The sequence below is a fragment of the Stegastes partitus genome, unplaced genomic scaffold (genome assembly GCF_000690725.1).
Source record: "Stegastes partitus isolate 25-593 unplaced genomic scaffold, Stegastes_partitus-1.0.2 Scaffold1580, whole genome shotgun sequence".
NCBI lineage: Eukaryota > Metazoa > Chordata > Actinopteri > Pomacentridae > Stegastes > Stegastes partitus.
The window spans coordinates 1-27,919 of NW_007579311.1; the positions used below are offsets into that span (position 1 = coordinate 1).

The 27,919-nt window shown below is 44.5% G+C and overlaps 1 protein-coding gene across 3 annotated transcripts; it reads right to left on the reverse strand.

Moving 5' to 3' along the window:
- Nucleotides 1-146: 146 nt before the first annotated feature.
- On the reverse strand, nucleotides 147-27,719 carry boc (BOC cell adhesion associated, oncogene regulated). Of its 3 annotated transcripts, none has more exons than XM_008300732.1 (18): nucleotides 27,530-27,719; nucleotides 14,187-14,315; nucleotides 13,177-13,449; nucleotides 9,715-9,861; nucleotides 8,958-9,101; nucleotides 8,297-8,590; nucleotides 6,804-7,076; nucleotides 6,429-6,697; nucleotides 6,159-6,324; nucleotides 5,535-5,603; nucleotides 4,338-4,547; nucleotides 3,811-3,986; nucleotides 3,476-3,698; nucleotides 3,170-3,355; nucleotides 2,871-3,082; nucleotides 2,677-2,765; nucleotides 1,475-1,623; nucleotides 147-1,235 (listed from the first exon to the last, which is right to left on the reverse strand). In XM_008300732.1, the coding sequence occupies exons 2-18, from the start codon at nucleotides 14,296-14,298 to the stop codon at nucleotides 1,066-1,068; spliced, it is 3,162 nt and encodes a 1,053-aa protein (XP_008298954.1). In that variant the 5' UTR covers nucleotides 14,299-14,315; nucleotides 27,530-27,719; the 3' UTR covers nucleotides 147-1,065. The 3 variants fall into 3 exon arrangements, with proteins under 3 accessions (XP_008298954.1, XP_008298953.1, XP_008298951.1); XM_008300731.1 differs by lacking the exon at nucleotides 27,530-27,719 and adding an exon at nucleotides 22,093-22,278; XM_008300729.1 differs by lacking the exon at nucleotides 27,530-27,719 and having other exon boundaries at nucleotides 14,187-14,418.
- Between the last annotated feature and the right edge of the window lie 200 nt (nucleotides 27,720-27,919).

A 27,919-nucleotide genomic window follows, 5' to 3' on the forward strand; every position in this document is an offset into this window, starting at 1 on the left:
GTGCTGTTTTTATTCCAGAAAGAGTGGATTTTAAGCTATTTAACTTCTGTTGAATGAAACGACAACAACTATGTTCCACAAAATAACCACAGCAAAGAAAATAGACTTGAATCAATGTGGATGAAAAGAGGGACCAAAGACCAAAATCAATTTCATAAGCTTTTATTTACATGCAATAGTGCTCCAGCATGTGCAGCCACAGAACAGCTGCACTTAAAAGGGAGTGTAGATTCAGGATCTCCTTCATTTTGATTGCAGATGTCTCCGTCAAAGACTAATACTTATGCACCGACCAGTGAGGGAGGAATAATACTGACAAACCTGTCACAGCACCCTCACCTGGCAGTCATTTGGTAACCAGCAAATGAGTAAACACAGAAGTGGTTGCAGTATAAAGTTCAGCTTATCAATGACTGAGTTAAAGACATTTTCCAGAATCTCTCCCATTCAGTGATTTCAAAAAATAACAAAATCAAAAAAAATAAATAACTATACAATATATAATCTCTTGTACACTACCGAAACGATGATTTATGTTGCATACACTTGTTAATAGTTTGTTAATGATGAACAATGCATAATACATTTGTGTTACTGCTATACAAAATGACAGACAGACAGTTGTGTCTTGAGAACATGACAACAGGCTAAACAGCGACGGAAGCACCTCATGGTAACAGCATCAGACTGGTTCAAATGGTCCCTTTTGTTTCTGTAAAGCTAAGTACCTAAGGTCCAAACATTTAGGATGGAGGATGTCTACGAGGAATGACACGAGGAGTGGGGAGGGGTCTAGACATGAAGTGCTGAACAGAGGAGCCCCCCCCTCTTCTTCACATGAGGAATAACGTCTCAAACTTGTGTCCCTCCCCAGGACAGAGTTCAGCGTCACAACACAGTGCTCCCTTTGTCCATGACATAGTGTGAGGAGATGTATGAATAGAGTCTTTTTCAATATGAAAATAACCTTATATACAGTATACTCAGACACTTATGTACAAAAGCATAAATATATAAATATCTGTGATACAAAAATAAATATTTTCTTCTGTTCATTTCAGTCTCTTATGCATCCGTCGTGTTGGCTGTCCCTCCGTCCTCAGGGGACGCTTCGTTTGGGAGGATGCTCACTTCCTGTATCGTTGTATCGTGGGATTGTGGTGTTGTGGCTGTTGATGAGGACGTGGTGAAAATCCCTTCATCCTCCAGAGAAAGAAGCGGGAAAGATGATGGCTCTGTGGATAAAGAAAGGAAACGGGTGAGAAAAGGATGCAAAACTCTAAAGTTTAAAAAAATCTGGGCCAAAACAAAACCTTCAACTTGAGTTATGAAATTAATTTGTTTGATTATATCTAAAGCCAAAGACATCTTTGAAGTTTAGAGTTCAAACATTCAACTGTCTTAGTTATGAAAAGCATCTAAAATTAAAATATGTCTGTCAGAAATAGAAACTAATAGAAGCAACAACACATACTTTGAACGACATCCTCTGCTCTGTCTCCACCGTAGAAGCGGCCGTCGCCTCCTATTTCGTGAGAACTGATGCGCTGACAAGAAGATTCGAGGAGCTGAAGAGTGGAGTCATCGGGAGAACAGCAAATCTGTTCGTGATGATCAGGGCCACTGAGGGAAGCAAGAAAAATATTTATAAAAGCTGAATATTTTCAGTATTGGCTGATTAACGTCAAAACGGTAAACGATGATCACTTGGGGTGACTTTCTCAAATGGTTTATTGAGTCTGACAAACAAACTAAAAGTATTCAACCATCTAAACCTCAGACATTTTACGCCCGTCACATTTTTTTCTCACTGTAGACTTTTACTACAGTATAAAGTCCTGCACCTCTAGGGAAACAGCACAACCATGGCTAGAAGTAGAGAGAACTCAAAAATGTCTTTTGTCCAGTGTAACAAACTTCCAATGCCATATACTATAAATAAGAAAACCAAAATTAAATACAAAAAATGTCAAAACCTGGAAAGAACATTAACATGTTTCAAAGTGCCCACATGTGCTACGAATGCTGAAAAAAATGGTAACTCATACTACGGATATATTACACAGCCTGAGTTTTTGTCTAAGCGGAGTCAGTAATAGCTGCACAGTTTCACACAACAGTACATACGTATGAAGAAATGTAAAGATTTTAAGCTCAGATCTGCTCAAGTTTTCCAATGGAAAGCACATGACAGAGGAGTAGTTCAAGAAAAAGTCGAAAGATCTGATAAATGGAGTCATTTTGGCAGTTTTTCAAAGGAAATTCTTTTCAAACCTCTGGAAGGGTTTTGGAGTTCAGAGGGTTTAAAATACAGACATAAAAATAAATAAAAGAAATTCAACTAAACCTCACATTTAAAAAGCAGAAACCTGCTCATTTTTGGCCTCTTGTTTAAAATAATAAAGATAATTGTTGTTAACTTCTCAGCTTAACACACTGATCACTTTAACACTAGCTCATTCATCCAGGTGTTCAAAATTCAGTTTTCTTGTTCATCAAAATCAAATATCATAAAAAAGACAGAAAACAGAATACAGACATACAAAGTATAAATATTTAAAATACACTGTCAGCAGTCTATAAAAATTTGTCCTGTTTTTTGATCATTCACAGAATAATTGCAGCGTTCCTCCTGTACATTACAGTTAGCGGTATATAGTTTAATATGAAGCGTACCTGTTGGAGTAGTGGTAGACAGGCAGATGTCCATTTGACACCGTTGGTGGCAGCAGCGTGTCACACTCCATGTCACAGTCCACCTCATCCTACAAAACACAAGTACAGATCATATGTTTAATATAATTGAAGACCTTTCTTAAATACTAAGTATTCTAATAAATACTACTACACTAAATGAACTGTCTTCTTACCTGCTGCAGCCCTGGCAGGCAGTGTTTGGGCTGGTGAGGTTTGCCGTTGGGAGTGTATTCTCCATTAGCGGGGTAGACGCCATGTTGAGCGTTCATGTGGGCGTCCAGCGGGCAGTGTCCAACCAGGGCAAGTCCCTGAAGGGGAACCATGGTGTACTGACACGAGGACACAGGAGCAGCCACAGCAGGGAAGCACAAGTCGGCCGTTTGCTCTGAAGTAAGCACAAAAAAAAGAGAATTAGGCAGATGTAGCGGTTTTAATCCCTTCAGAAACTTCAGTAGCTGTAATGAGCACTCACTCTGTTTGGCCCAAGCCCTCCAGAGGCAGAAGGGGATGAAGGCGACGATGATGAAGACGAAGGCACCCAGGACGATACCGACTATGAGGTAAGGGAGGTCGCCGGGCCGAGGCACCAGCCCACTGGAGTGTCCCAAACCTGAGTCTGGGGTCTCTGATGGAATTGGCCGCGGGTTGTTCGGACGAGCTGAGGACGCAGAAAGTGGAAAAAAAACTCTTTAACAAAACAACTCAAGACTTGCAAAAGAACAGCTACTCTGACAGTGCTGATTCTAGATCAAACGAAATCAGACAAATTTCCCTTCACCTTTCGTTTCAAGGATCACCACATTGCCGAATTCGCTCTCTCCCTTCTCGTTGAAGCTCTGCATCTTGATGTCGTAGGCGGTCTCGGGCTGCAGGTCAGTGATTGAGTGCCAGTATCTGTCTCCCTCCACCACATCCTTCTTATAGTCACTGTCATTATCACTGTCTGTCGGCCGGTAGTAGATGTAGAAACCGTAGATGGGCGTGTTGTTTACAGGAGTGTACTGTTGAGAGGGATATAAATCACATTACAATCGCAATAGGCTGAAAATAAGTTTTTTTATTATCGTATTTAATGCTGGAGATGCACATATTTTTTAGCTTCTGGACACTCACCGTCCACTTGAGGATGATGGTGGTCTCGTTGATGGCTTCGTTGTAGGTGATGTAGGGTCCATCGACGGGGCGTTCGTGTGTTCTCCCGCCCACCACTGTGTACGCCTTGGAAGGGGCACTGGGAGGACTGGAACCGATCACGTTCACCGCCACCACACGAAACTTATAGGACGTACCTACAGGGAGAGGTCCACCATTACCAATCTGTCTCTCGGGGCTGCCGACTGTATTTACTTAAGCTTATAGTGCATCTTGACTAATGATGTTTGTTTTTCCCTTTACTTTATGTTGATCTTTTCAGAACAAATGCCATGTTGATTGTGACCTGGTTATGGTTTTGATTGATGGCCATAATTACTGAAATGACTGTAACAACACTCATTATGGTGATGAATTTACGGGCCGTGGGAATGTAATTACGCAGGAAATCATCATTCTAGTTATATGGTACGACATTCTACCACTCCCCCCCCACCTCCGCCCGAAACTGCTGAGAGTAATAACAACGCTATTTAAAGATGGCCGACCTTTCTCCAGGCCCGTGATCTCCACGGAGAGACGCGATGGGGGGATGTTCTCCACCGCCGTCACCCAGTCCTCTCCTGCCTTCTTCACCTTCTTGTACTCCACCTGAAACGACTGGATGGGGAAGCCGCGGTTACCACGAGGAATCCAAGTCACGTATGCCGAGGTTTCGGTCGCCGTAGAGACAGTGGGCTTGTCAGGGGCTTCGGGAGCTGCAGGAGGGAGGAGGGAGATAGCGTCAGATGGGCGACAGAGACAGATAACTAACCTCAGAAAGACAAATGGAGTCATTGGTGACAGTGAAGGAAAAAGAAACATCACATTCAGCACTTACTGGGAGCTCATCCTTCAGGGACAGAAATGCAAGAGAGAGTAAGATTTGTTAGTCAAAGGAGAAGGTTAAAAGGTGACAGTCTCATAGTTAATAATCATAGTTAAAGTCATAGATATCATTAGGATTTAGTAGTGGAGGACGTATTAATAGAGCAGCGTAAAAGTTTTCTGCAACAAGTAAAAGTCTTGCATTGAAAATGTTTTGCAAGTAAGAGTAAATAAACATTACCATCAAGATGCACTTAAATTATTAAAAGTACTCAAAAGAGAAAAATCTCCCCTGTGGCTGTTTTATAAATATCATATCATTAAATAGTTATTACTGGCGCGTTAATGGAAAAGTCTTGCCTTGTAGTTGGTTGGGTTGGATTCTATTTATAACCATTTTGTAAAGGACTGCAACTAATGACGATTTTCATTATGGGGATTATTTTCTCCTTTAATCAATCAATCGTTTGGTTTGTAAAATTAAAAAAAAAATGTAAAGAAATTCTGTCCAGAAGCTCTCAACGCTTTTCAAAATAGTTGCTAATTTTCTGTTAATTCATTCAATGATTAGTCGTTGCAGCTACACTAAAACTGTCAAGTAGCTTAATTGGTTTTAAAACATCATATTTTCTGTTTATGTTTTGTGTGCAAAAATCTTGTCAGATAAATGGAGTGAAGCAAAAAGTAGAATATTTCCCTCCAAGATGTGGTGGAGTAGAAGTGCAAAGAAAGGACTCAAGTAATATACAAGTGCCTCAAATTGGTACCTTAATACTTGAGTAAATGTATGCAGTTACTTTCCACTATTATTAGTATTGTTAATCAGAGGAAGATTTGTTACAGCAGCTGAGTGATATACAGGACTGGTGAGTACTTACGAGAGAGGCTTGGTGAGGGAACAGCAGGAGTTTTTGGTGGATCATTTTGTCCTCCCAGACCTTTGCGACCTGCAAGCAGACAAACAGTACAGCAACAGTCAGATTTTAGAATATAGAAAGGTCATCGGAGTCATTTTTAAAGAATAAGGATGATGCATTCTATACTGCTAGTACCGAGATAAATCAAGACCTCTGTTCCTAGCCCATCTGTTCATAAAATGGATGTAAATCTTTAAAAAATAGTGTTGAAGGACTAGAAAAAAAATAAAATCCTAAAGTTGAATACTTTTTGGAAAATATTACTTGAACTGGAGGAAATGGTGGATTTGTTAGGGACTATTTTTAGCTGCAAATTCGTACACATTTGTTGCTTTAGTGACGTAAAATTGACTCAGATTGACTCAAAATAAACTACAGTGCATACAAAGGGTCATCCGGTGCAATGGTGCGGCTCATTGACAGTGAAGGTCTACGGCACACAGAGATAAGAAAGCTTGTAGGATCAGTTTGTTGCTGGTTTTGGTCTTTTCCGGAATTTGTTGACAATAAGAAAAACACAGAATATCCACAGTCTGGCTGAGACCATATCTCTAAATGCTCTATGATTGCTCAGACATTGCGTACCTTTGCCAGTTCTGAAGGTCATCATGGCTGGTTGTCCCAGACCTGCACAGTTCTTGGCAGCCATCTCCACCTCATACAGACTGTCTGGCTGCAGCTTGGCCAGAGTCAGTTTATGGAGAGAGCCAGAGATACTGCTGGAGGTCCACTCTGCAAGAGGATCTCCCACCTGAGAGAAGACGCACAGCTCAGTTACTGACAGCTGAAGGGTTCATGTTTGACTATAAAGAAGCGAAAACATAATGTGACTCAACAATAATCCTCCTGCGGTACCTTTCTGTATTTGATCATATACTCCAGCACAGGCACTCCTCGCTCATGCCGCGGCCTCCAGGTCAGTTCATAGTAGTCGGCCTTGCCTGTGCGTGGCTGACTGAGGATGATGGGGGCTTCTGCAGGTAATATCTGCCCCGGGAGTTCAGAGCAGTCTAGAGGCAGCATGGCGCCTGTAGCTCCAGGCCTCACAGGCGGCTGCTCTCTCAGCACCTTGTCTGGGCTGAGCGGGCGATAGATGGAGGGCAGCTTCCCCCGAGATGTAATCCCTATGAAAACAGACGTTATTAAATCTAAAGGCTGTGAAGAAATAAAGCAGTAAAGAAAATAACAAAAATCTCTGACAAGTTGCCAAACCACAGGCGTCAGACTTACCTGTTGACACCGTGATGAGGCGAGCGGAGGCCTGCGAGCTGCCCACCCCGTTCTCAGCCATGCACTGGTACAGGCCGTCATCCTGAGGGCCCACGTTGGAGACCCGCAGCACTCTGGAGGTGAGGCGGTGGCGGGGAGACGGTGCGAGGGGCCGGGCATTGTGGAGCCACATGACAGAAGGGGCAGGTTTACCACGGGCCTGGCAGGTGAAGCGCACCGTCTCTCCGTACACGACCTCCTGCTGCTGCAGCTCCACCGTCACCTGAGGAGGCTCTGTGGGAGACAGTGGAGAAAGAAACAGAGTTGAAGCTCATTGCTGGTGATGACTATGTTTACTGGAGCTACACAAAATCAACAAAAAAACTATTAACAACTTGTGTGATAATGGACTAACATTTTACAAAACTTTTTCTAGCACAAATACTTTAGTTATTGGACTCAGCTTCATCATTTTCTTTTATACCATTGTAAGGTTTGTATCTTTGGGAATGCTGGTCGCACAAAACGAATAGTTTGAAGACATAACCTTAGGCTTTAGGAAACTGTCCAACCGTTTTCTGGCATTTGAAAGCCAAAAAAAGCCATCAAGATCATATTTGGCATATAATGATGAATATAATCATTAGTTGCAGGCGACTGTGTTTCAGTTAATTGTTTGTCTATAAAATAACAGAAAAGAGTAAGAAAAAAAACATTCACAATGTCTAACAGTTCCCAATTTACATCTTTATAGTATTTGTTTTGTCTGACTCACCCTCCAAAACCACAAACTAATCCATTTATAGAGATGTCAAATAAAGAGAAATCAGAAAAGGATCACAACGAATGAGCTGGAACCAGTGAATGTTTGGCCTTCGTGCTTGAAAAATGACTTAATCGGTTATCATAATAGTTGTCAATAATTGTTGGGCAATATTCATTTCAGCTCCAACAATGTCACGTGTGTGTCTGACTAAAAACACAATCACGCATGTGTGTGTAGAGGATATATGACAGGGGGCGTGTAGATCCAGGCAGGCCAGGCCAGCCAGTTGATGGTTGGCTGCCTGTGAATGGGGGGAAAGACAGAGCTCATTACAGCTACAGCAGCACTCTGGCTTTAATTAGAGCCAGCTGCAGAGAGACAAGCCCACAACACATTCACACACAAACATGCACGCACACACACACACACAGAAAATCACTGTAAAAACAGTCATCCATAACCTAGACACACTCAATCAAATGCTGCTGCAGAATAGAAACTCTGTCTCCACCAGCTCTACCCTACAAAGCGCCACCCAGCCTTACATGCTTCTCACACACCAATGCATGTGCACATACAGACCCCTGTCTTCGCCGGAGTCAGTCTGATTATTAAATCCATTACACTGACAAAACTCCACTTGTAAAAAATACAGTGTAGAGTCAAAACACTTCCCGGAGAGCCTTTACAGGAATCTGCATTTGACAAATTAGTTCAAGCTCTTTATAAACAGCTCCAGTGTACTCACCAAACACTTGCACATCATAGAGCACCGTGGCAGAGCTGGCCGAGCCGATGCCGTTGTCCGCCCGGCAGATGTAAGTGCCCGAGTCTCCCTCGCCCACTGCATCGATCAGCAGGTTGCTGAGCAGGAAGCGGGTGTTGTTATGGAAGCGGATGTCCTGCCCGTCCTTCGCCCACGTGACCTGCGGAGTGGGGATGCCACTGGCCACACACTCCAGCACCAGCCGCTGGCCCTTGGTCACCATGATGGAGCGGGGCGCCGGCGGGTAAATGATCCGAGCTGCTTCTGAAGTAGAGCCTGGAAGAGATGAGGACAGTCGGGGTATAAATATAAACATGTTGTGGAAAAAGTTGTGTGTCTGTTGTCACAAAGAATTCAAAAACACAATGTGAAGCCTTCACACTTTCATCTCTTGACTTTGAAGAAGCGAGAGCATGAACTGTGCAGTGTCAGCACCTGTGACTAAAAGTGTCCTGGTGAGAGCAGATGAGAAAGGTCACACTGATCTGGTGCATGTGAGCCACACTGGAGTCACATGTGAATACAGTAACAGCTGCAAGCTCCCCAATAATGCTTTTAAGGTCAACTACGGTTTACTTAGACAAGCAAATACAAAATCTTGTTGTTCTCTCGTAGCTTCAGAGTGTTGGAGACAGGGACTCACGGCGTATGCGCAGTCGGTCGGTGGACGTGGAGGTTTTGACCTCCTGAGTGACGGGGTTGTAAGCAGCGCACTTGTACGGCCCCTCATCGTCCTGCGTGGCGTTGGCTATCTGCAGGTTCCCTGATGGCATGATGAGGTAGTTTCCTGCAGGACAAAACAGATGTCAGGGTGAGACAAAAGGAAATAATCTGAGGTAGCATCTCAGGTCAGGTTTGGCACACTTATTTTTAAACCGTGAAACAAAAAGACAAGAGGACATACATTAGAAATTTGAGAAATATGACAAGACAAAGAGGAACCGCAGGAGAATCTAGTCCATATTGTGAAACAATGTGTGTAATATGAGCCCTATGTACCATTCCAACACTTGCTGCACTGTCAGCAGAGACCACAGAGTGGCGCCCTCGAGTCTAACCCAGGGCTCCCTGTGAATCAATGTGGTATTCATTTCCTCACAGATAAGCGGCTGATATCAGTACCTACAGCTCCCAGGCATCATCAGCATACCAGCCACAAACCACTGGAGCTTTTCTTCTTTTCCAAGCAACTTAGAAGTAAATAGTTTGAAAAATAAACAACTGCATTCCCATGTTTCAACATTCTCCAGATAACAGCCTTATCACTGGTTTTATGATGGGTCAGATAGCAGGATTACAGCATTCCGGTAAATTATGAAGATAGTAAGGGAATTAGGAGGGAAGTGGGGAGAGACACTGAATATTGCAGAAGATCCTAATGGACTGAAGCAGCTCTGTACCTTTGGATGTTTCCAGCCATTCCTGTTTGACGCTGTAGCGGACCTGAGCCTTGGGCTGGCTTTCGGGGAGGTGACACTCAATAACAGCCGTGTTGCCTTCATCGACTTCGATCTCCTGCTGGTCATCAGGCTCGAAGTCCCGCAGCTCTGAAAAACACGCAGGCAAGAGAAAAGTCAGCACTGTCACATAGCTGCAACAGCACTCTTTCATCATCTTAATACACTGTGTAAATCACATCTAACTGCACATGTATACAGTCAGTCCTCGGCTTCAGAAGTAGAAAACCACAATATTCTGAGCAATAATAACTGTGCTGTTTCCATATTGGGTGTCTCTCACATCAGCCCTGTCCCTGCTATGTTCTAACCGCATTCCCACAGCTTCTCCGATGTCGCCTCTCTTCGTAAGATTTCTGCATTTAGTTAATTTCTTTCCCACTGCTTATCTTAACATGAAAGTCGCAGGAATTTTATGAAAACGCTCTAGTAATTTCTCTGCTTGTTATTTTAAGCCTAAAAATGGTGTCTGTAACATTCGAGTAGGTATCATTAATCCTGTCAAACTTTACACTGGGACAGGATCCGGTTCAGATTCTGTGGGAACTGGGGGGAGTGGGATTACTGAGGCCATGTGCTGCGACTGTGTCCCGCAGACACACAGTCTGCACAGCATAGACGCTCATCTGACCCCTGACCTCCTAAACCCCCCTGCCTGAGCGGCCCGGAGGCCTGGCCACGGGGTCAGAGGTGAGAGCCGTCCGTCCTATTGGGTTTCAGAGAAAGATATCCAGTTTGGCTTGGAGAGGAAGCAGCAAAACTCCGCTCTTAAGAAACCATAAAAATCTTAGCGGGGGAGATGCTGCCATTTTATAGATTTGAAGCAGAAGGAAACTAAAATGAGACCGAGAAATGAAAAAAAAAAAAAAAAAAGGGAAGGGAAAAGCACAGGAGGGGGAAAGGAGAGTAACAACTGGAGAAATTTGTCATCATGGCGTCCAACAGCGAAATGAAAGATAAATAAAACCTCTCCAGGAACGCAATTAAACATCTACCAGCCTTTGTTGATTTATTCTTAACAAATACAGCCTCTCTCTCCATTCTTTCCAGAGGTGCTATAACTGGTGTGTTTTTCTTGGACTGGACTCTCTCTTTGGCAAAATGGCCAAGCTGCTGGCACGTCCAGTCAGCTGATTACGCTTTGTATACAGCTCTAATTCAATAAGCAAAGTTTAGTTAAGGCCACGGTATCTACTGATAGGGACTTCAGTGATTTACTCAAAGCACTGAACAAACACATTCGCTGCGGGCAGCTGATTTATTCACCATGCACGCTGGATCTGTCCCTCCGCCTGTGTCTGGGGGAGCTTTAATGGGAGAAATGGGGGAGATCGGGGGCAGACGCACAACACAACTCCATCTCAGACTCTGTGTCGGCTCTTATTCTGAAAGATGAGAATCCCAGCCAGGACATGTCAAGCTAAGTGGTGTGTGTGTGTGTGTGTTGAGGAGAGGGGGGGAGACCGTGTGGCGCTCCATTTGCTAAATCAATCAGGTGCTGTTTTTACAGACGCCCCTCCTCCCCCATCTCCCCCCCTCATATCTACCCATCCCACCTTCCTCCTCCTGCCTGTTTCTCCCAAATTCCTCCATTTACACCTTTTAACCCCCCTCCTTCACAACTCTACTGCCCCGCATTCTTCACAGGAGCAACCCCACATGGGTGCCTCTCAGGTGTGTGCATGTGAGTGTGCGCATGATGGGGTTTTTGTGTGTGTATGTGTGTGTGTGCATCCTGCATGCTTGGAGGATTGATGGTATTCATAAAGTGAAGCAGACCTCCCGCACCAGGGCTGCTTGGCAGGGCCGACTTAAATATTTCAAGAGACAGTGCATTCATCATCTTTATGTGTAGCAGCAGGAGGCCTGCGTGTGTGCGTCTCCGAATTATAACATGTTTGTGCAACGTGTTGTGCGTTCACGTTGTGCAGATACATGTTTCTGTCTTCTAAGGCAAAAAAAAGGGAGGGCTGATTGTCTGCACAAGAATTCAAGCGAGGAGCTTTTAACCTATGCCAAAAAAGTGCACAGATTCTTCAGAGTCGGATAGTGCGGAGGGTCTGGAATCAACCTATCCCGATCACAAAAAACATGTGCGTACAACTAAGAGGGCTCACAAGGAAAGGAAAGCACGTACACACTCCCCACGGAGCAATTCCTTAGGCGGTTTGGGGGTGGCCGAGAAGAAACCGTTATTAAATTAGAGAAGTTTTTTAGGGAGGCGGGGCAAGCAGTCTGTCTCCACATGTGGTTATCCCGGCACGATTCATCCACTATTGGAGCTATCAATAACTTTAAACGCCTTTGTAGGCGCTCTGCAGCAAAGAGAGGGGAAAATAAAAACACAAGGTGGGGAAAACAAAAGTGGAGGGGAAAGTGAACGATAATGAAAGGAGGAGAGGGGAGAGAAAGTGACAGGGTGAAGAGTGAAAAATGTGCGAGGAGAAACGCAAGTGAGGACGGTTATGGAGGGCTTCAGGGAGACAGAGAATGTGACATCACGTCTCATCTTGTGTCAGGATCTTGTCTCAACTGGCCTGAAACACCTCCAGTTCACCAGCTATGGCAGCCTCATACATCACATCACTGCATGTAAAACAATACTGGTAACAGCGCTCTTTTTTTTTTTTCTACCTAAATGGTGTATTCTGCTGCAGCATACACCCATATCCTCTGTCCACCCCCTCACACACTCACACACACACACACAAGACTCTTATCTCCCTTCAGCCCTCTACCCAATTATGGGGCCATAATTTCTGGCCAGCCCTGCTGTCGGGCCCTGTGGAGAGGAATGCAGTGTTGTGGGGAGCAAAGGGGCCAGTGGAGGCAGGGGGCTCCCAGGCCGTGTCCCGGTCCCCTCTTTCCCCACTCAGACTGGCCCCCGGCCCCTGGGTCCCCTCCATTCCTTCAGCTCAGGTTTCACAGTTTCAGGCCCCCCTCTCAGTCCCATGATGCATATCAAATATAACACCACACACTCGGAGCAGCAAAGCACCAAAAACGTCAGCATCAGGAATCATTTATTTTAACTCTATTAGATCAATGTGACACCGCATGAAAGCAGCTGTTTTGTGTAACTGCGCTGATTAAATGCTGCCCGACTTTTCAGAGTCGTAGCACTAATCAGCGATGTGCAGCAATTTCTCAATGTAAGCACCCAAACTGTTTGTATCCTTTGTAAGACTCAGACAAGCCACAAGCAGTGGAAAAGTACAAAGTTTACAATGTTGTATTGGTGAAGATTTTAAACAAACAAATACCGCCCCTTCACTGTTTTTGTTCTACTTGAAGAAAATTAAGTCAAAGGCGTTCTTTGGATATTCTGACAAACCAAAAAAGGGGCCAAACGGAGCCTGTGTGTTTGTGTTTATTTGTCACAGCTTTGTGTGGGTGGCTACTCACTGGCAGCGGTGACGTTAGCAGGAACACTGGCCAGGGATCCAGCGCCGGTGCTGGCCACACACTGGTATCTTCCCAGAGTCAGGTTGGAGAGCGTGGGGATGAACAGGCTGCTGGGTCCCAGCACGACGCCCAGATCTCCATCCACCAGTTCCAGGCCGTTCAGGCGCCAGCTGATGTTGGTGGAGGCGGGTCGGGCGCTGCAGCGCAGAACTACGCTGCCGCCCAACTTCTGCACCACGGACACCGGCTCTTCTGTGAACACTGGCACCTCATCTGAAGAAACGAAAAAAGCTTTAAGATGCAAATTCTAAATGTTAAGACACCTTTTCACTTTGTGCAAGTCAGCATGTAAAGACATTTCCTACCAATTACAAGGTAAACAATTTTTTTTACAATATATATACAATTATTTTAATCAGCAGTTATTTTCCTGATGAATCAGAAAGTGGTGAAATATGCTAATCAAGAGATCCTGGACAATCATTTATTATCCTCTCCTGCCTAAATAATAATGCAAAATTTTTGTTTGTCATTTTTACTTGAAGAACTAATCCGCTTACAGTTACCCAACTATTTTCTTTCTCCATACAGTACTTCTCTTCTTTTTCAGTTCCCCCCGTGGTAGCTAATAAATCATCCAATATACTCTCTTCTTGAAATTTATTTCAAACAAACTGCTGCAGCTGCTGCCAGACACATGAAACACCTCATTCCCTGTGTCCGAGCCAGAATATTTTGTCCTTGGCAAGACTTATCCTGCACCAGGTGCTCAGTAAAGCTAATGTAGAGGCGCTCACAAACTGAGGATAGATTGAGAAAGTAGCATGCACAAGGAAACAGGAAGAGAAGGCTTTTATTTCAATTCATCAGATTCATTTGTAGGTGCCAATTTGGAATTCTCCATATCCGGAAGCAAGTGATTGAGCGAGTATACAAGATTAAAAGAATGACAAACAAAAAATGAACATATTAGAGATACAATATTTTACAATTCCACCCCGTTTACTCACCAGTGACCGAAGCGCCGCTCTGCAGGCAACAGAGTAGTACTGCACCCAGAGCGCACAACACTGGAGCCCTTCTCTTTTTCATCCACGGAGTCCAGTCTCGCTTTCCAGACATCTTCCATACACTACCCCCTGAAACACACAGCAGGAGAAGGTTAGAGGGTGACTTACAAACACGCAAACCAAACAGCATTAGCCATGTTGTTCTCACTGAAACAAACAGAGTCAGAACCACACCAATGACAAAAACCGCCAACTTGGTGACATACATTATCCATCTACGCAGTGCAGAATTCACGCATTACACTCCTCCGTCTGCTCGAATTCGACTTGTACACACACGTGCACAAACAGGCAGCCATTAAGGAAACACAACCCAGGCGAGGCGGTGCACTCTGCAGTACCCTCAGCAGCCAAACTCCAGACACAAATAAAGCCTTTCTTTTCTGTCAGCCCCCATCTCACCGCTGACCCCATCTCCTCCGCCTGCACCCGCACCCATCCAGCCCGCGCTCATCAAAGGGGCGCCCTCATTCTGCGGGCCGTAACCCGACCCCTCCACCTTCCCGCTCAGGTGTAACCGATACAGGTAGAGGGTCTGGGAGGAGGGAGGGACGGAGGGTGGAGGGAGAGGAGCGGGGAAGGGAAAACACACAGGCTGCATTCAAGAGTTGGGACAAAGAACAACTAATGAGAGGCAGGAGGGGAGGGAGGACGGAGGGAAATATATATATCGCAGCCATGAGGAGTGTGTCTAAGATGGAGGAGAGGAGCGTTTCTTGCTGTACTTCAGAGCAGCATATATTGGGAGGAAAATGGAGAAGAGGATGGTAATGGTCAGTCTATTAACAGTTAATGCAGAGAGGGGAGCTTTTCTCGCTCCCTTGTCGCTTGCTGCCAAGTTTCCCGAATTCTTTCCTGTCAGGTTAAACTAACAACTTCCCGTCAGGATGAGGAGGGTGGTCCCTGCAAAACTGAATCCCTCTTTCTCTCATATACATACATGTCGCCGAACATACTCACAACCGTCCTGCACAAACTGTCCTGCGTCGAAACAGTAAAGAGTGGAAGCAGCGCGCGGCTTTCGCATACATATTTGTCCTGATCTTATTTTGGCAAGAAGGATGATTAATGGCGCCCGCTCGCACACTCTGCTCACACACACACTAGGGGCCAAAGCAGGACAGTAAGAGAATGGAAACTCTTACAGCGCACCTTCATCATCTAATGGCAGCAGTGAAAATGTTTAGCCGCCTGGCACGTTTATTGAAAATGAGCAAAGCAGTAGGCTGATGGAAAAACAGCTGCTAACGTCTGCAACTGCTACACTGGACCACACATTGCTCGGCTGCATTTTAATTGCAAATTATGAATGTGTGTAAACATTTTTAGATGACTAATTCTCATGACACGAACAGCAACCAAAAAGTTCTGGGCATAAAAAAAAAGAAAACACATTGTAACGTGGTAATGATTAGTCGACGACTTAACGAATCAACAGCCTCTTTATTCAATGGAAAAAGCAAGGAGGTTTTGGGCAACTTGGGGACAGCAAAGCCAAGCTGTAAACTAAACACTGACTTCACCTATTAAGTTGATCTTAGCAAACAGCAAAGCACAAGACAGAGCAACATTTATGCATTCAGAGTCACATCTAGCTTCTTTTTTTTTTTGCTCTGTTTTTGGTCTCTCAGAGTGAGTAACTCTCGACTGTTTAGTTGCTAAATGCTTCAGTGTTCTTGTAGTTAATTCTGTTTGACTGTTGTTTGGTGCTTGATGTTAGTTTTTAGGCTAAAACTACCGACTGTCGCCAAAAACTAAGCTGATGAGAGCTGCTGGAGTGAAAAAACTATGTTGTGGAATCAAAAACCAAAACAATGAGCTTAAAGACACTTGGGCGTCTTCAATATTTACAATACTCCAGCATTTTAGGATCTCTAAAATGAAGACTTTTGGAAATGGCCCCATTTTAGCTCAAATCCAGCGCTGCTTTTAATCTCACTGAGCAGAAACGGACACTTTTGGAAACAGTAAAAGTAACATCCACATTTCCTTCCTGACTGGATCTTACCAATCACCATGTGGCCTTCCCTGAATCTGCCCTTTACAGAAAAAACAAAGGATGACTCCCAATCTAGGTTTTCCTCCATTACTGCTTTATGCTCATGTCTTACTTTCAGTAACAGCTCCACCTATTCGTCAGTCCAAGCAAAGAAACCTCCACTCTTACTTTTCACCATTGCTGTTCTATCTTTGTAGTGTTTTCTACAACTAACCGACCAACCCTCTGCTTCATATTGACAGCAGCATTTGCACGTCCAGCGCGAGTTAATGGTCGTGTGATGTGCATTTTCAAGTGCGTTAGTGCTGAAAAGGGGCTAAAATGTTGATCTGGATGAAGATAAAAATGTGTTTTAAAATGAAAAACATATTGATGTGGGCATTGCCTAAAAAACGTCTAAGAGCTGAAAGAAGCTGCAGTGGAGTCATTCTTTTATATACCAGCAGCAATTCTGATCATAGTTAATAACATAAATTTTAATTATAGCTCCCTAATCAAAATTCTAAACACTGACTTCGTCTACCTTCTCAAATGTGGAGGTTTGTTTATTTTCCCTGTCTTGTATCAATATAAATCGAATAACTTGGACTGCTACTCAGACGTTGTCACCACAGACTGAAAAATTGTGACACATATCTTCAGGTATGAAAGTAATCCCTCGCTGCAGCTCTGCATATATGTACAGTTTCGTTTGCTCACTCGTCCACACAGAGTGGCCCATCAGTAGCGGGCTCACTCTGTAAACAAACAGCGAGCTGGTGTGGCACCAGCAGCGAGCAGAGCTGAAGGCCTGTGGCTTCTGTGGCCGGTCGCTGTATGGACACAACCCGGGACAGCTGCCCATAAAAGACACATACATCTGTACCGAGCACCTGTCCCAACTGCGAGAGTCACTAACCGTAAACCACACCAGCCAGTCTGCCAACTAGACGCACAGCAGGACACACCACCTCCCCGTGCAGCCTCTTACCTGGCTGATTTCTGTTTCTCCTCAAAGTAAAAGCACCAGCAGTGAGACAGGAGGAGAGACAGAAACAAAGATGGAGCTTTGTTGTAGTAGTAGTATGAGAAGGCCCCTCATACATCATCACTCCATTAAAGCAGCCTTACTCCTCCGAGCCTGTCTGTCCATCTGATTCATTAGTCAGCTGGGTCCTGTGTTTGCTTAGCAGATACCCTGCCTCAAGATGAAAAGTTGGCCTGACATCTATGTCCAACTTTTTCCATCCATCCTTCCCAGAGAAGTCGCAGGCAGAGTTGAAGAAGAGCCTCCTACGCATCAGCGAGACTGATAAAAAACAGAGCATGCACACAGACAGCTCCCCTAAATTAAGAACATGGAGTGTGTGTGCATATGTGACTGTTTTGCTTCAGCCTCGCCATGGAGGAACAATGCTGCGTGGCAAACACGTTGTGGGAGCAGCTTTGTGGTATTAAAACATACTTCAGTGACAGTGCAAGGGGAGGACTGTGTGAACTTCTCAAATCTCCCAGTTCCAGTGCCGAAGTATGATTAGAGGAGAGCAGAAATATTTCTGTAATCATGTTGAGGAATTGAGACCGAACTACTGTGAGAGTCTGCTTACTTGAGACTCGGCTCCCTTCTGTCTTAAAAAGCAAGTAAGCAAAAAACCAGAAAATGACAGGGCTGTAATTTTTTGAATAAGTTGTTGGTGAGTTTCTTTGACATTTGTCATTTGAGAACTTTTTGGTGGACTAAAAAAAGGATTTTGTAGAAAAACTTGCTTAAGATCTTTGACGTAAGTATTGAAAAAGGTCCACATTTTCTGTCAGTAATGGAAATTTTTCCATTTGGCGCTGCGACAGGTTGGCCTTGCATGTTTTATGTTCATTTATTAGTGCAGACAGTGAACTTAGGTACTGTGCATGGCAACACAGATCCATAATGAATGAAGCCTCAGGGTTTCTACTATTAATAACAGTGTTTTGGTCAAAGCAGGCAGCTAACTTCATGCTACATCGGATTAAAAAAATCTGTACAAATTTAGGGGAAAGGGATCTAGTTATTTGGATTGATGATGGATTGGTGCATGCTTGCTGTTAACACAGCTGTATGTTAAAGGTCCTGTGTCCTTTTATTGGCCATTGCAGAGAGATCTGAAAGACTCTTGACTTGCATTTTGCTCTTGAAGACTTGACTTGGACCTGCTTCAAGGATTAAAGACTTGACTTGGGCTGGAATAACCTGTGGCTTGAATGGGAATCAACTGAAAAGACTCAAAAAGAGCTCTGAATACAGGTGTTAGTGGGTGTATCTGTGTGCTATGTCTGTAGGGCGTATATATGTCGGGGAGAGAATGAGGTGAAAGCACAGCTAGTCGACAGTGCGAGGTCGTGGCGGTGGTGTGCAGGCATGCATCGTGAGTGAAGGTATGCGAGTGCCTTATATGTAGCTGTGGAACAGAGTCACTTGACAGAAGTTCATTGTGAGCGTGCTAAGTAAAGACACCGGGGCCCCTGTTCTCCCGGGCCACTGCCGGTCCCATTGTCCCCCTGCCTCCGTGGATAAATTCATTTTGACAACCCTGCTAATTGGATAAAACTAGACTGGAGCCTCCTCCCTGAGCTCTCACATTCCATCTGCTTTCTGGCATGGAGAAGACACACAGGAGGGGAGGAGGCGGCGGAGGGGTAGCAGGGCAGTAACTCCTTCTGAGGAGCTGAGCTGTTGAATATTTATCACCTCCCCAAATTCCCCTCTTGCCCTCCTCCTCCTCCCCCAGTTTTACGTCTTTTTACACCCCGTGCCCCCCTCTCCTCCCTCCCTCCCTCGAGGTTCTCCAAACACCACAAAGCCCCCCCTTTAGATAAACACATGCGGTGTCAAGTGTGAGGAGTGCTGGGGGTTCAACTGCCCCGCTCGGGCCCGCAGCCCACAATGCCACGCCGCATAGCTGCCATGCGGGAGGCCGGTTGCCCCTGGCGACGCTAACAGGCAGAACGCACCTTAATAGAGTGGAGAGTCATTGTAAAGCAGTGAGCCGGTGCACGGACAAAGACCCCGCAGACCCCTGGAGAAAGGGGAGACGCTACTCTTAAGGGCCCGGGGAAGAGCTGATGGGCCCTGCTCAATGACCAAAGAGAAGAAGGAGGAGGAGGGAGCTCAATGACCAAGAGGTTTGAGAGTAGTGTGTGGAGAGTTTGTGGAGGCAGGGAGGATTGGAGGGTGGGGAGGGAGGGGGGGGGTTCAGTGCCTTTATGGATTGATGTGAGATGGGTGAAGGGGGTTTATGGAGCCAGTGGGGAAGGGGAGGGTGGAGAGGTTGACTTAGAAAGCCGAACAGCGACTCAAATTAATAGAGAGGATGTCAACTGGCAGGCGAGCAGGAGGAGAGAGCAGAGCCTCGTCAATGAGAGGGTGTGTTTGAGAGAGTGTGTGTGAGAGCGTCGCTGAATGTCCCAACATATTTTCTCCTCACTCTGTCAATCTGTTTGCTGGCCTCTCGGTCTGGCCCGCTTTTTTTTTTGTTGTTGTTTTTTTTTTTTTTTTGCTGCGTGGAGGAGGATGAGGAGGGTCCAGAGATTGCTTAACAAACCACACCCGGTTTACCATCAGACCATCACGCAGGGAAACAACAACACAAAAACAAGGAGAGGGTGTTAGAGAGGCACCCATCATATTTCAAGCTGCTTGAACTGTCCAATCACTGGTCCAAATCCTTAAGATATTCAGTCAAGGGCAGCAAGTGCAGATTTTTTCCACCATATATTAACCTGTCCATTGTTTGGTCCAAAAAAACTCAAGAAAATGTTCTTTTTTAAAAAAACTTCAATGGTTTCCTAAAACCTAAAAAATGTCTTGACTTTCCCAATCAACAGTCAAAACCCAGTTCAATACCGCAGAAGACCAAAACATCCTAGAAAACTTTGCTTTTCACAATAATAAAACACAGAAAAGCAGTAAATGGTCACATTTGAGAAGCTAAATATTTAAACAAGTTTTTTTTATTCTAATCACTTCAGGACTAACTCTACAGCCTGAAAGCCTGCTATGAAATCTGTTGACCAAAAGTCAAACATCTGTAATGCAGAAATGCTTTTATAAGTGCACAAGTATATGCAAATTTTACACCAGTTACTCAATTATCACTTGCATCATTACTTGTTATTGACATGTACAAGATGAATAGGAGATGCTAAGTTGTATACAGGGCAAGAAACAGATTTCTACGACCTTGTAGACTCTCATGTTCAAGTATAATTTTGTCATAGGCTATCCACTAAGCTTCACTGTGTCAAAACTAAGGAAACTGCAGTGAAATGATATTTTCACTGCGTGCACACACTGCTGGATGCAGCCGTCTCTCCCATAAAGCACCGTGGATAATGCGAACCATAGTGGATGATCTCCATACTTCTCTGTTCACACAAGCAAAAAAAAAAAAAACTTGGCAGAGAATAAATCCTAGATCGATTCCCATCTATCTTTCCCACTCCCCCCGGATGAGCTTTCTACGGCAAGGGAATCTCATGGAGCCTTATTTGGCATAAAAACCCGGCCCAACAGGTGGAGAGGGGGCCAGTCCAAATCCTTCGCTCAAAACATCACTCGTTCTCATGCCATAAAATTACACATCAAAAGCATCTAAGCATCCCTAACGAGGTTGAGAATTTACCCCCTCCTCCTTCATAATACTCTCTCTCTCACACACACACATATATATGCACACGCTTCACAAAGTATTAACGAGCTATATGCCTGTCCAAGCCCCCCCCCCAAACCGACACTAACGAGCTACAGAGCGTCTCGAGGATTAACGAGAGGGATCTGGACAGGCCTGCGATGTAGAAGAGGGGGGCGTTCTAATCAATTAGGCACCGCAGCATTTGCATAATTTAGATAACGAAGCTGAATTAACCACGGAGAGCTAATTATGGTGCCATGGTGAACACATCCACCCACATTCCTCCGCCTGGTGTGGGATGCCAGCGTGCCCACCAGGGGCCATGGGAACAGGATGGGATCATCACAACGGCTGGGGGAGTCAGATGGAGAAGGAAGGAAGGAAGGAAGGAAGGAAGGAAGGAAGGAAGGAAGGAAGGAAAGGAGAAGCTAGAGGGAAAGAAGAGATAAAGAATCGAAGGAAGGAAAGGGTGAATGGTGTATAGAACTAGAAAAGAAGGAAGATTGGATGAATGAAGAGAGGCGATGGATGGAAGGGTGGATGGATGGAAGGATGGAAGGGTGGATGGATGGATGGCAAAGAAAGAAAGAAACTGGATAGATGAAACATAAAATGAATAGAAAGTGAAAAAAGTAAAGATGGATGGCGGAGTTAAAGTAAAAATAGAAAACTAAATGGAAAGAAAGACAATCTAGATGGATGATGGAGAGACAAGGATGAGAGTGTGAAAATAAAAATGATAAAGAAAGAAAGAAAGAAAGAAAGAAAAATAATGCAGAGGAACAGAGGGAGGGATGAAAGAGACTAGGATAGATAGATAGATAGATAGATAGATAGATAGATAGATAGATAGATAGATAGATAGATAGATAGATAGATAGATAGATAGATAGATAGATAGATAGATAGATAGATAGATAGATAGATAGATAGATAGATAGATAGATAGATCATACTCAACACAACATAATGGTTACTCAACACAACATAATGGTTACCATACAGCACTGGGAAAACTAACTAATAGCCAGGATTTCAGAGTACTCATCACACAAACACACACACATGCGCATGCAGTTACATATTTCAAGTGCCCACAACCATTCTTTCCCTGCGCACAGACACACACACAAAGGCACCCTTGGTGACGCATAAGCAAGCAATCACACAAACTCCTATTACATGGTAAAAGTATACTCACAGAGGCACATAAATATGCCGACCTCAGGAAGTTTTTCCAACACCAAATGTCAACACTCTCAAAAACAGGCTACCACTTATCCTCGGCCCGAGAGATAAAATACATGCACGCCACGGCGTTCACGCATGCCAATATAGACTTTCATAGCTGCACATATATGCAGCCTGCTCCTTGTGTGTTCCTGCATCGTCGGGAGAGAGAGGGAGGGAGGGAGGGATGGAGGAGGAGAGATGTGGGGTGGGTTAAAGGGGCCCCCAGCTCTTTTTGGCAGCTCATGCATCAGGGTGAATGGAACCAATTATAAATCAAGAGCAATTTCTCCCCATTATTCAGCAGGAACCAGGAGAAGAAGAGAAAAAAAAAGGAGAGCAAGAGGCTGCCTGGCCCTACAACTCTCAGTGGGAGATGAAGGAAGGAAGAGAAAAGCAGAGCGAGTGAAATATTATATGAAAAACAGATATAAGGAGGTATTAGGAAATTGAGATAAGGCAGAGAGAGAAAAGGGGGGAGACGGAAAGAGAGATGAGGGAATGGAGAGAGGCTGTAAAGTTATATGGAAAGGGCCGACGGAGAGTTATAGGAAAAACAGATACGAGGAGGAATTAGAAAATGGAGAAGAGGCAGGAAATTGAACAGAAAGCGAGGGTGTGGGGTGTCAACTGTGTTCGAGATGGTGCAACCGAGTTTGACTGCTCACTCCGTGGTTATAAAGTGAAAGCTGCTGGGTCTGAAAGAGTTTCTTGAGAGGAGAAACAGCTGGAAGAGGCTTGTTTCAAAGAGAGTTTTCTGTTTCAGAAGCTGGATTTGTGTGTGTGTGAGAGAGAGAGAGATGTGGTGAAGCAGAGCTACCATTTGTCCTGTCACTCAGAGCCACGGATGTGCATTATCCTGCTCTGAAATATCATAAAACAAAACCTTGCACAGATACGATTTGGACAGCAGACAGAGCCGCTGTGCCGATGGAAAATTCCAGCTCTGATAACCTCAGGGGCCCAATAACTAACTAATCTGGTGCCCAGTGATTTATTCTGTTGAATCATGTCTTCTCCTGCCAGTTTGACATTCTTCAATGATGAGTTTTTTCTCTCTTTCTCTCTCTCTCTCTCTGGTGCAACACTTTAAATCTGATTATTGGTTGAAGCTCTGGAACACAACCCAGATTCTTCGCCTTGTGCTGCTTTTTATTGTTTCTTTCACACATGCTGGAAAAAGAAATACAGTACGCAGTTAATATTCCAGCATTTTAAAAGCACATGTGTGCATGCAGGATAGTTTGGAGTCTGTGCTCAATAGAAAACAAACCTAAATGAAGCAGCTTTTCCAAAATGGGAGGAAAATATGCAGTGAAAGTGACTTAAACTGAGCAGTCCCAGTCTGAGTGCTATCTTGAGTCCGTGTGTGGATGATCTATTAGAGCGTCTGGGTTGCTTTTGGCTCGTAATAACACCCCCTAATCTTTGTCCAAATATCTGCTTTGCACACACAGGACTATTTGTCTACACACACACAGTTTTCTTACCCGAGTCTGGAGTTGATCAATGATCTAACAACGCTCACCCCGCACTCACAATGTGTGTGTTTGTGTGCACAGAGTATGGCTTGGGTAACTTCATTATCCAATCAAGAGCTTCTTAACTTTTACTTTAAGTAGTGGAACGAATCAACTCAACTGGTTTAAAAGCTTTGGATAATCCCTATTAGGCTGTTGAGACAATAGCTTTAAGCACTGATTCTATTTGTGACACAGATAAACTGGACATCCAGATATGATTTACAAACGGAACAATAAAACGTCCTTCTGCATGGGAAAAGCTACGCAGCCATGTCTCCGCTTTCCTTGCGTGCAATTTATCTTCATTCCTGCCTCAATAATCTTTTTGATCGCAGCCTGTTTAATTAGCTTCAGTCAGAACTTTCTCCTTCACTTCTTTTTTACCTCGCATTCCTCTCTCCCTCTCTCTCTCTCTCTGGGGTCCTGGCTGACGGGGAGGATCAGGAGAGGAGAGGTATGCAGCGCCAGGGGAGGGGTCTGGACCCCGGCCACCTGCCGGTCCAGGTGTCCCTCTTTGGTTATCCGATGTCTGACTGGACACAGAAATCCTCCCGGGGGCACGAGGCCTGAGCCCGAGCCTCCAATCTGTCAGCACAGGAGGACTAATGCACCGTATGTCAACGGGCCAATAATGTCCGCCAGTGGGAAATGAGGCGGCCTTATTTGGCGATGAGTGCGTTCCTTGATAGTTTATGAAAAGTACATTAACCCCGAAAAACTCATGCTTGAAATTATAAAGTGTAAACTTCCCCCTCTCTCTCCTCTACGCAAAGCCTTTAGCACTTCTTCTAACGCACTAATCTGAAAACGACCGCACAGGTGAGGCCGCCTGACGACTGAAATGACTAGTAAAGCATTCCAATGCAAAGAGAAGATCTCCACTGGCCAGGAAGTGCCACTCTCACTCACACACACACACACACACACACGGACACAAACCTGCACACACACACACACGTGCAGTAAAAGCTCACAGATTCTGTCTGCAGGCTGTTATGACTGCATGAGTGTACCCGCTGTCACAGAGATGAAAGCATGCCCTCAGGAAGGATTTTTTTTTCTCCTTTGTCAATTAACGCCAATGTTACACCCACTACAATAACAATGCTGCTTTCCAGCACCACAGTCAGAACTTTTGGCTTGCAAACATGAGAACGGAGCAGTAACAGCAGTCCTTATGGATCCGCTGGCTGTTTCTAATCTTGAAGTGCATCTTAAAAATCCATCTGCAGACTTTGGTTTACATCCAGATGTTAAAAAAAAAAAAAAAAGGGAAAAAAAAATGCCACCAGGCTGTACAAGCGAGAGTCTCAAACAAGTTAAATCCTATCCTTTCCCTTCATATCTTACATCATACTCCAATATGGCAAAGTCAGCTTCGAAAGCAAACTATAATATAAGTGAGAAACTCTATTTCTACTGGCTGCAGACCTAAATCCACATAGTAACTTCTCTTTACAAGCCATGTAGACTCAGCTCCTATACGATGGATGAAAACTATCCACCAGCCGCTGGCAAAATAGTGGAAAACTGGCAGTTTTTGTCTCCGCTACAAGACTGGTTGGCAGGTCACCAAGATCAATGAAATTTGATTTCAAGTTTAGGCTTCATTGTAAAAGTGCCCTGCCGGTAACAGTCAAATCTGACTCTGGAAACAAAAAACAATAAAGTCTGTCCAGATCTTAAGGTTGCTTTCTTTCACTTAGATTTTTGCTCATTTTCAGGCCCAAACGTGGGATTTTAAAGGATCTTCATACAACTACAAGACAACCTGAAGCTCATCACACTGTTCTGAATAGAAAACCACATCATGACGTTCCTATAGGCTGCTGAAATGAACCTGTAGTATTGAGTAATAGACTGAATCTCCTTTACAGTTAGAAAGGCTGCAACTATGAGTATTTTCATTATCTGTCATCAATTGGCTGTACAATAAATGTTAGGGAAAAATGCTCATTCTCAAAGATTTTGATTTGGGATCACAAAAATATCGAATCAGATGCTTAAAAAAGCAACAAATCCTCACGTTTGAGGAGCAAAAGGAGAAGATATGTGACAGTTTTGCTTGATTCATTCATCAAGCATCAAAAAAAGTGGCAGAACATTACTCGTCAACGTCCTAATTGAGTGATTCTGGTTTAAAAGACTCTTAACGGCAACATTTCAGGCAATGGCTGCCTTTAATCATCATAATCTTGGTGTTATAATACATCTATAGAGACTTGCAGTGTGGCAACAGATAGGAATGGCTGCTTGATACTTACAGTATGTGCAGATATTTGTGTCATATCTTGTGAGATTGATTATGAGCTCCTATAACTGGGTTTTTTTCCACTCTCCACACAAGTGAGAAAAAGGGTCAAAGCAGTGTGAGAAACAGGCAGATAATCAGACTGGAATCATTTAGTTCAACTTTGATCCACCCGCCTGCCAGAGATGATCAACAAAAACAACAAACCCTGCTAACAAACAACAAGAGGCTCCTTTTTACTGGGACCAATTAATTCGCTTATAAGCTGTGCGCCTAATTGGGGGAGGCCAGGCCATTCGTTTCGACTTTTAATCCAAGTGACATTGATTCAGGGGGAACAATCGGGCCCTCTTGTCTGATGCCATGTCTGTCACTGAATCGCAGAGGTTCCTCCATGCGAGGCAGCGGAGGCTAAATGTAATCCAAATAACAAAACGACACCTGGGGTTGGAAACTTGAGCCCCTGCGGCTGTTCCTGCGGGCCTCCTCCTTTTCCTCCGTCCCTCCACTCGGCCCCTCACGGTGAGCAACACCCGGGCCAAGGCTCATTAGCAGCCCGAGGATTAAGACAAACATTTTCTCATTAAATCGGACCTGAATGAGAGGATGATATCAGGAGAGACTCTCCTGACAGCCAGGCAGGATGCTGCATTCCTGCTCCAGCAGCTGTCAGTTTATTGGAGGCTTTAATGAGGTTATTCTGGCACCAGGACTTTGGTTTTGAGGGTGAAAGGGGGGGTGAGTGGATCTGCGCTCAGGTAGCCTTGTTATGGGTTGTCGATGACAACAGTGCAATCTGATCGGGACATTTTGCGCATTAAGAGGAAACTTAAGAGTATAAACGTGACCAGAGTGCTGGAAAAGAGCTGCATTTGCTTTAAGATAAAGATTAATTTGGAGCATCTTTAAGATTTATTTTAAGAAAACATGAAACTCAGCTTTTACGCACAATGATTGAAGGACAGCTCACCAACTTTTACGCTCACCACAGCATTGTTGCGCTCCCCGATGATAATATGGGGGTAAATCTGGCAGAGCTCACCATGTCTGTTTTCTGTTACCCTATGGCAGCGACTATAGGCTGCGGCCTGCAAAACGCAGACACATTTTCCCGAGAAAAACACGCGTAAGTCCCCAAACACAGCTATGAACCTCTGCAACGTGTCACGCAAGACTCAAAGCTCTCCACATATATGTACGGTGCTGTGATAGTCGGCAGGAAATTAGGGAAAAGTTTGGAAAATATGGACGCAGAGTTCATCCAGTCAACAACAGGCTAAGTCCGAAAACAAAGTTAACTCTCTGTATTTAAAGCGACTCCAAAACCGAGAACCAAAACGCGCATTCGGATCCAAATAAAAGGCATCTGTCATGCGGAAAGTTTGTAGCAAAAGTTTATGTGGATCAATAAGCTGAAAAAACAAAACAAATGTGGCTACCAAAGTAGTCAGCAGCGAGAAGTACTCACCAAACCCCGAAATCACAACTTTCTCCAGAAATAAACTAACATTTACGCTGGTAAAGAGTTCCGACGAGCTGCAAATACGCACCAAAACTTGAATTTATCCAAAACTTTGTCATACATGTTGATAAGCGGCGCAAAAACATGGACCGCATGAAGGGATAAAACTTACCAAATCTGCTCTACTTGGTGCTCACACCTCGTTGGAACCAAACGATCTTCTCCTCGCCTCTCTTCTTGTGAGTTTTAGTCCCAAAAACACGACACTTTTTCGCTTCTCTTTTCCACCTCTAAAGCCTCGCTGCTTTAGTAATTTACTGCGATGCCACCGACATTTTCTTCGGCTCCCCAAGTTCTCACATTGAAAGGCCGTTTTTGGATGACTGAGCTCTCAAACAATTCTCCCTTTTGCGACGCCTTTTCGGGTCCTCCCACTTCCCAAGCAGGAGGAGGGATCTGAACAATAGGGACTGGCTCCCAAAATCCCAGAGCTGGGTACTGCAGCGCCGTTTCTCCTCAGCTCTGCTCCCTACTCACAGCACAGGAGGGCTTTCCACACATT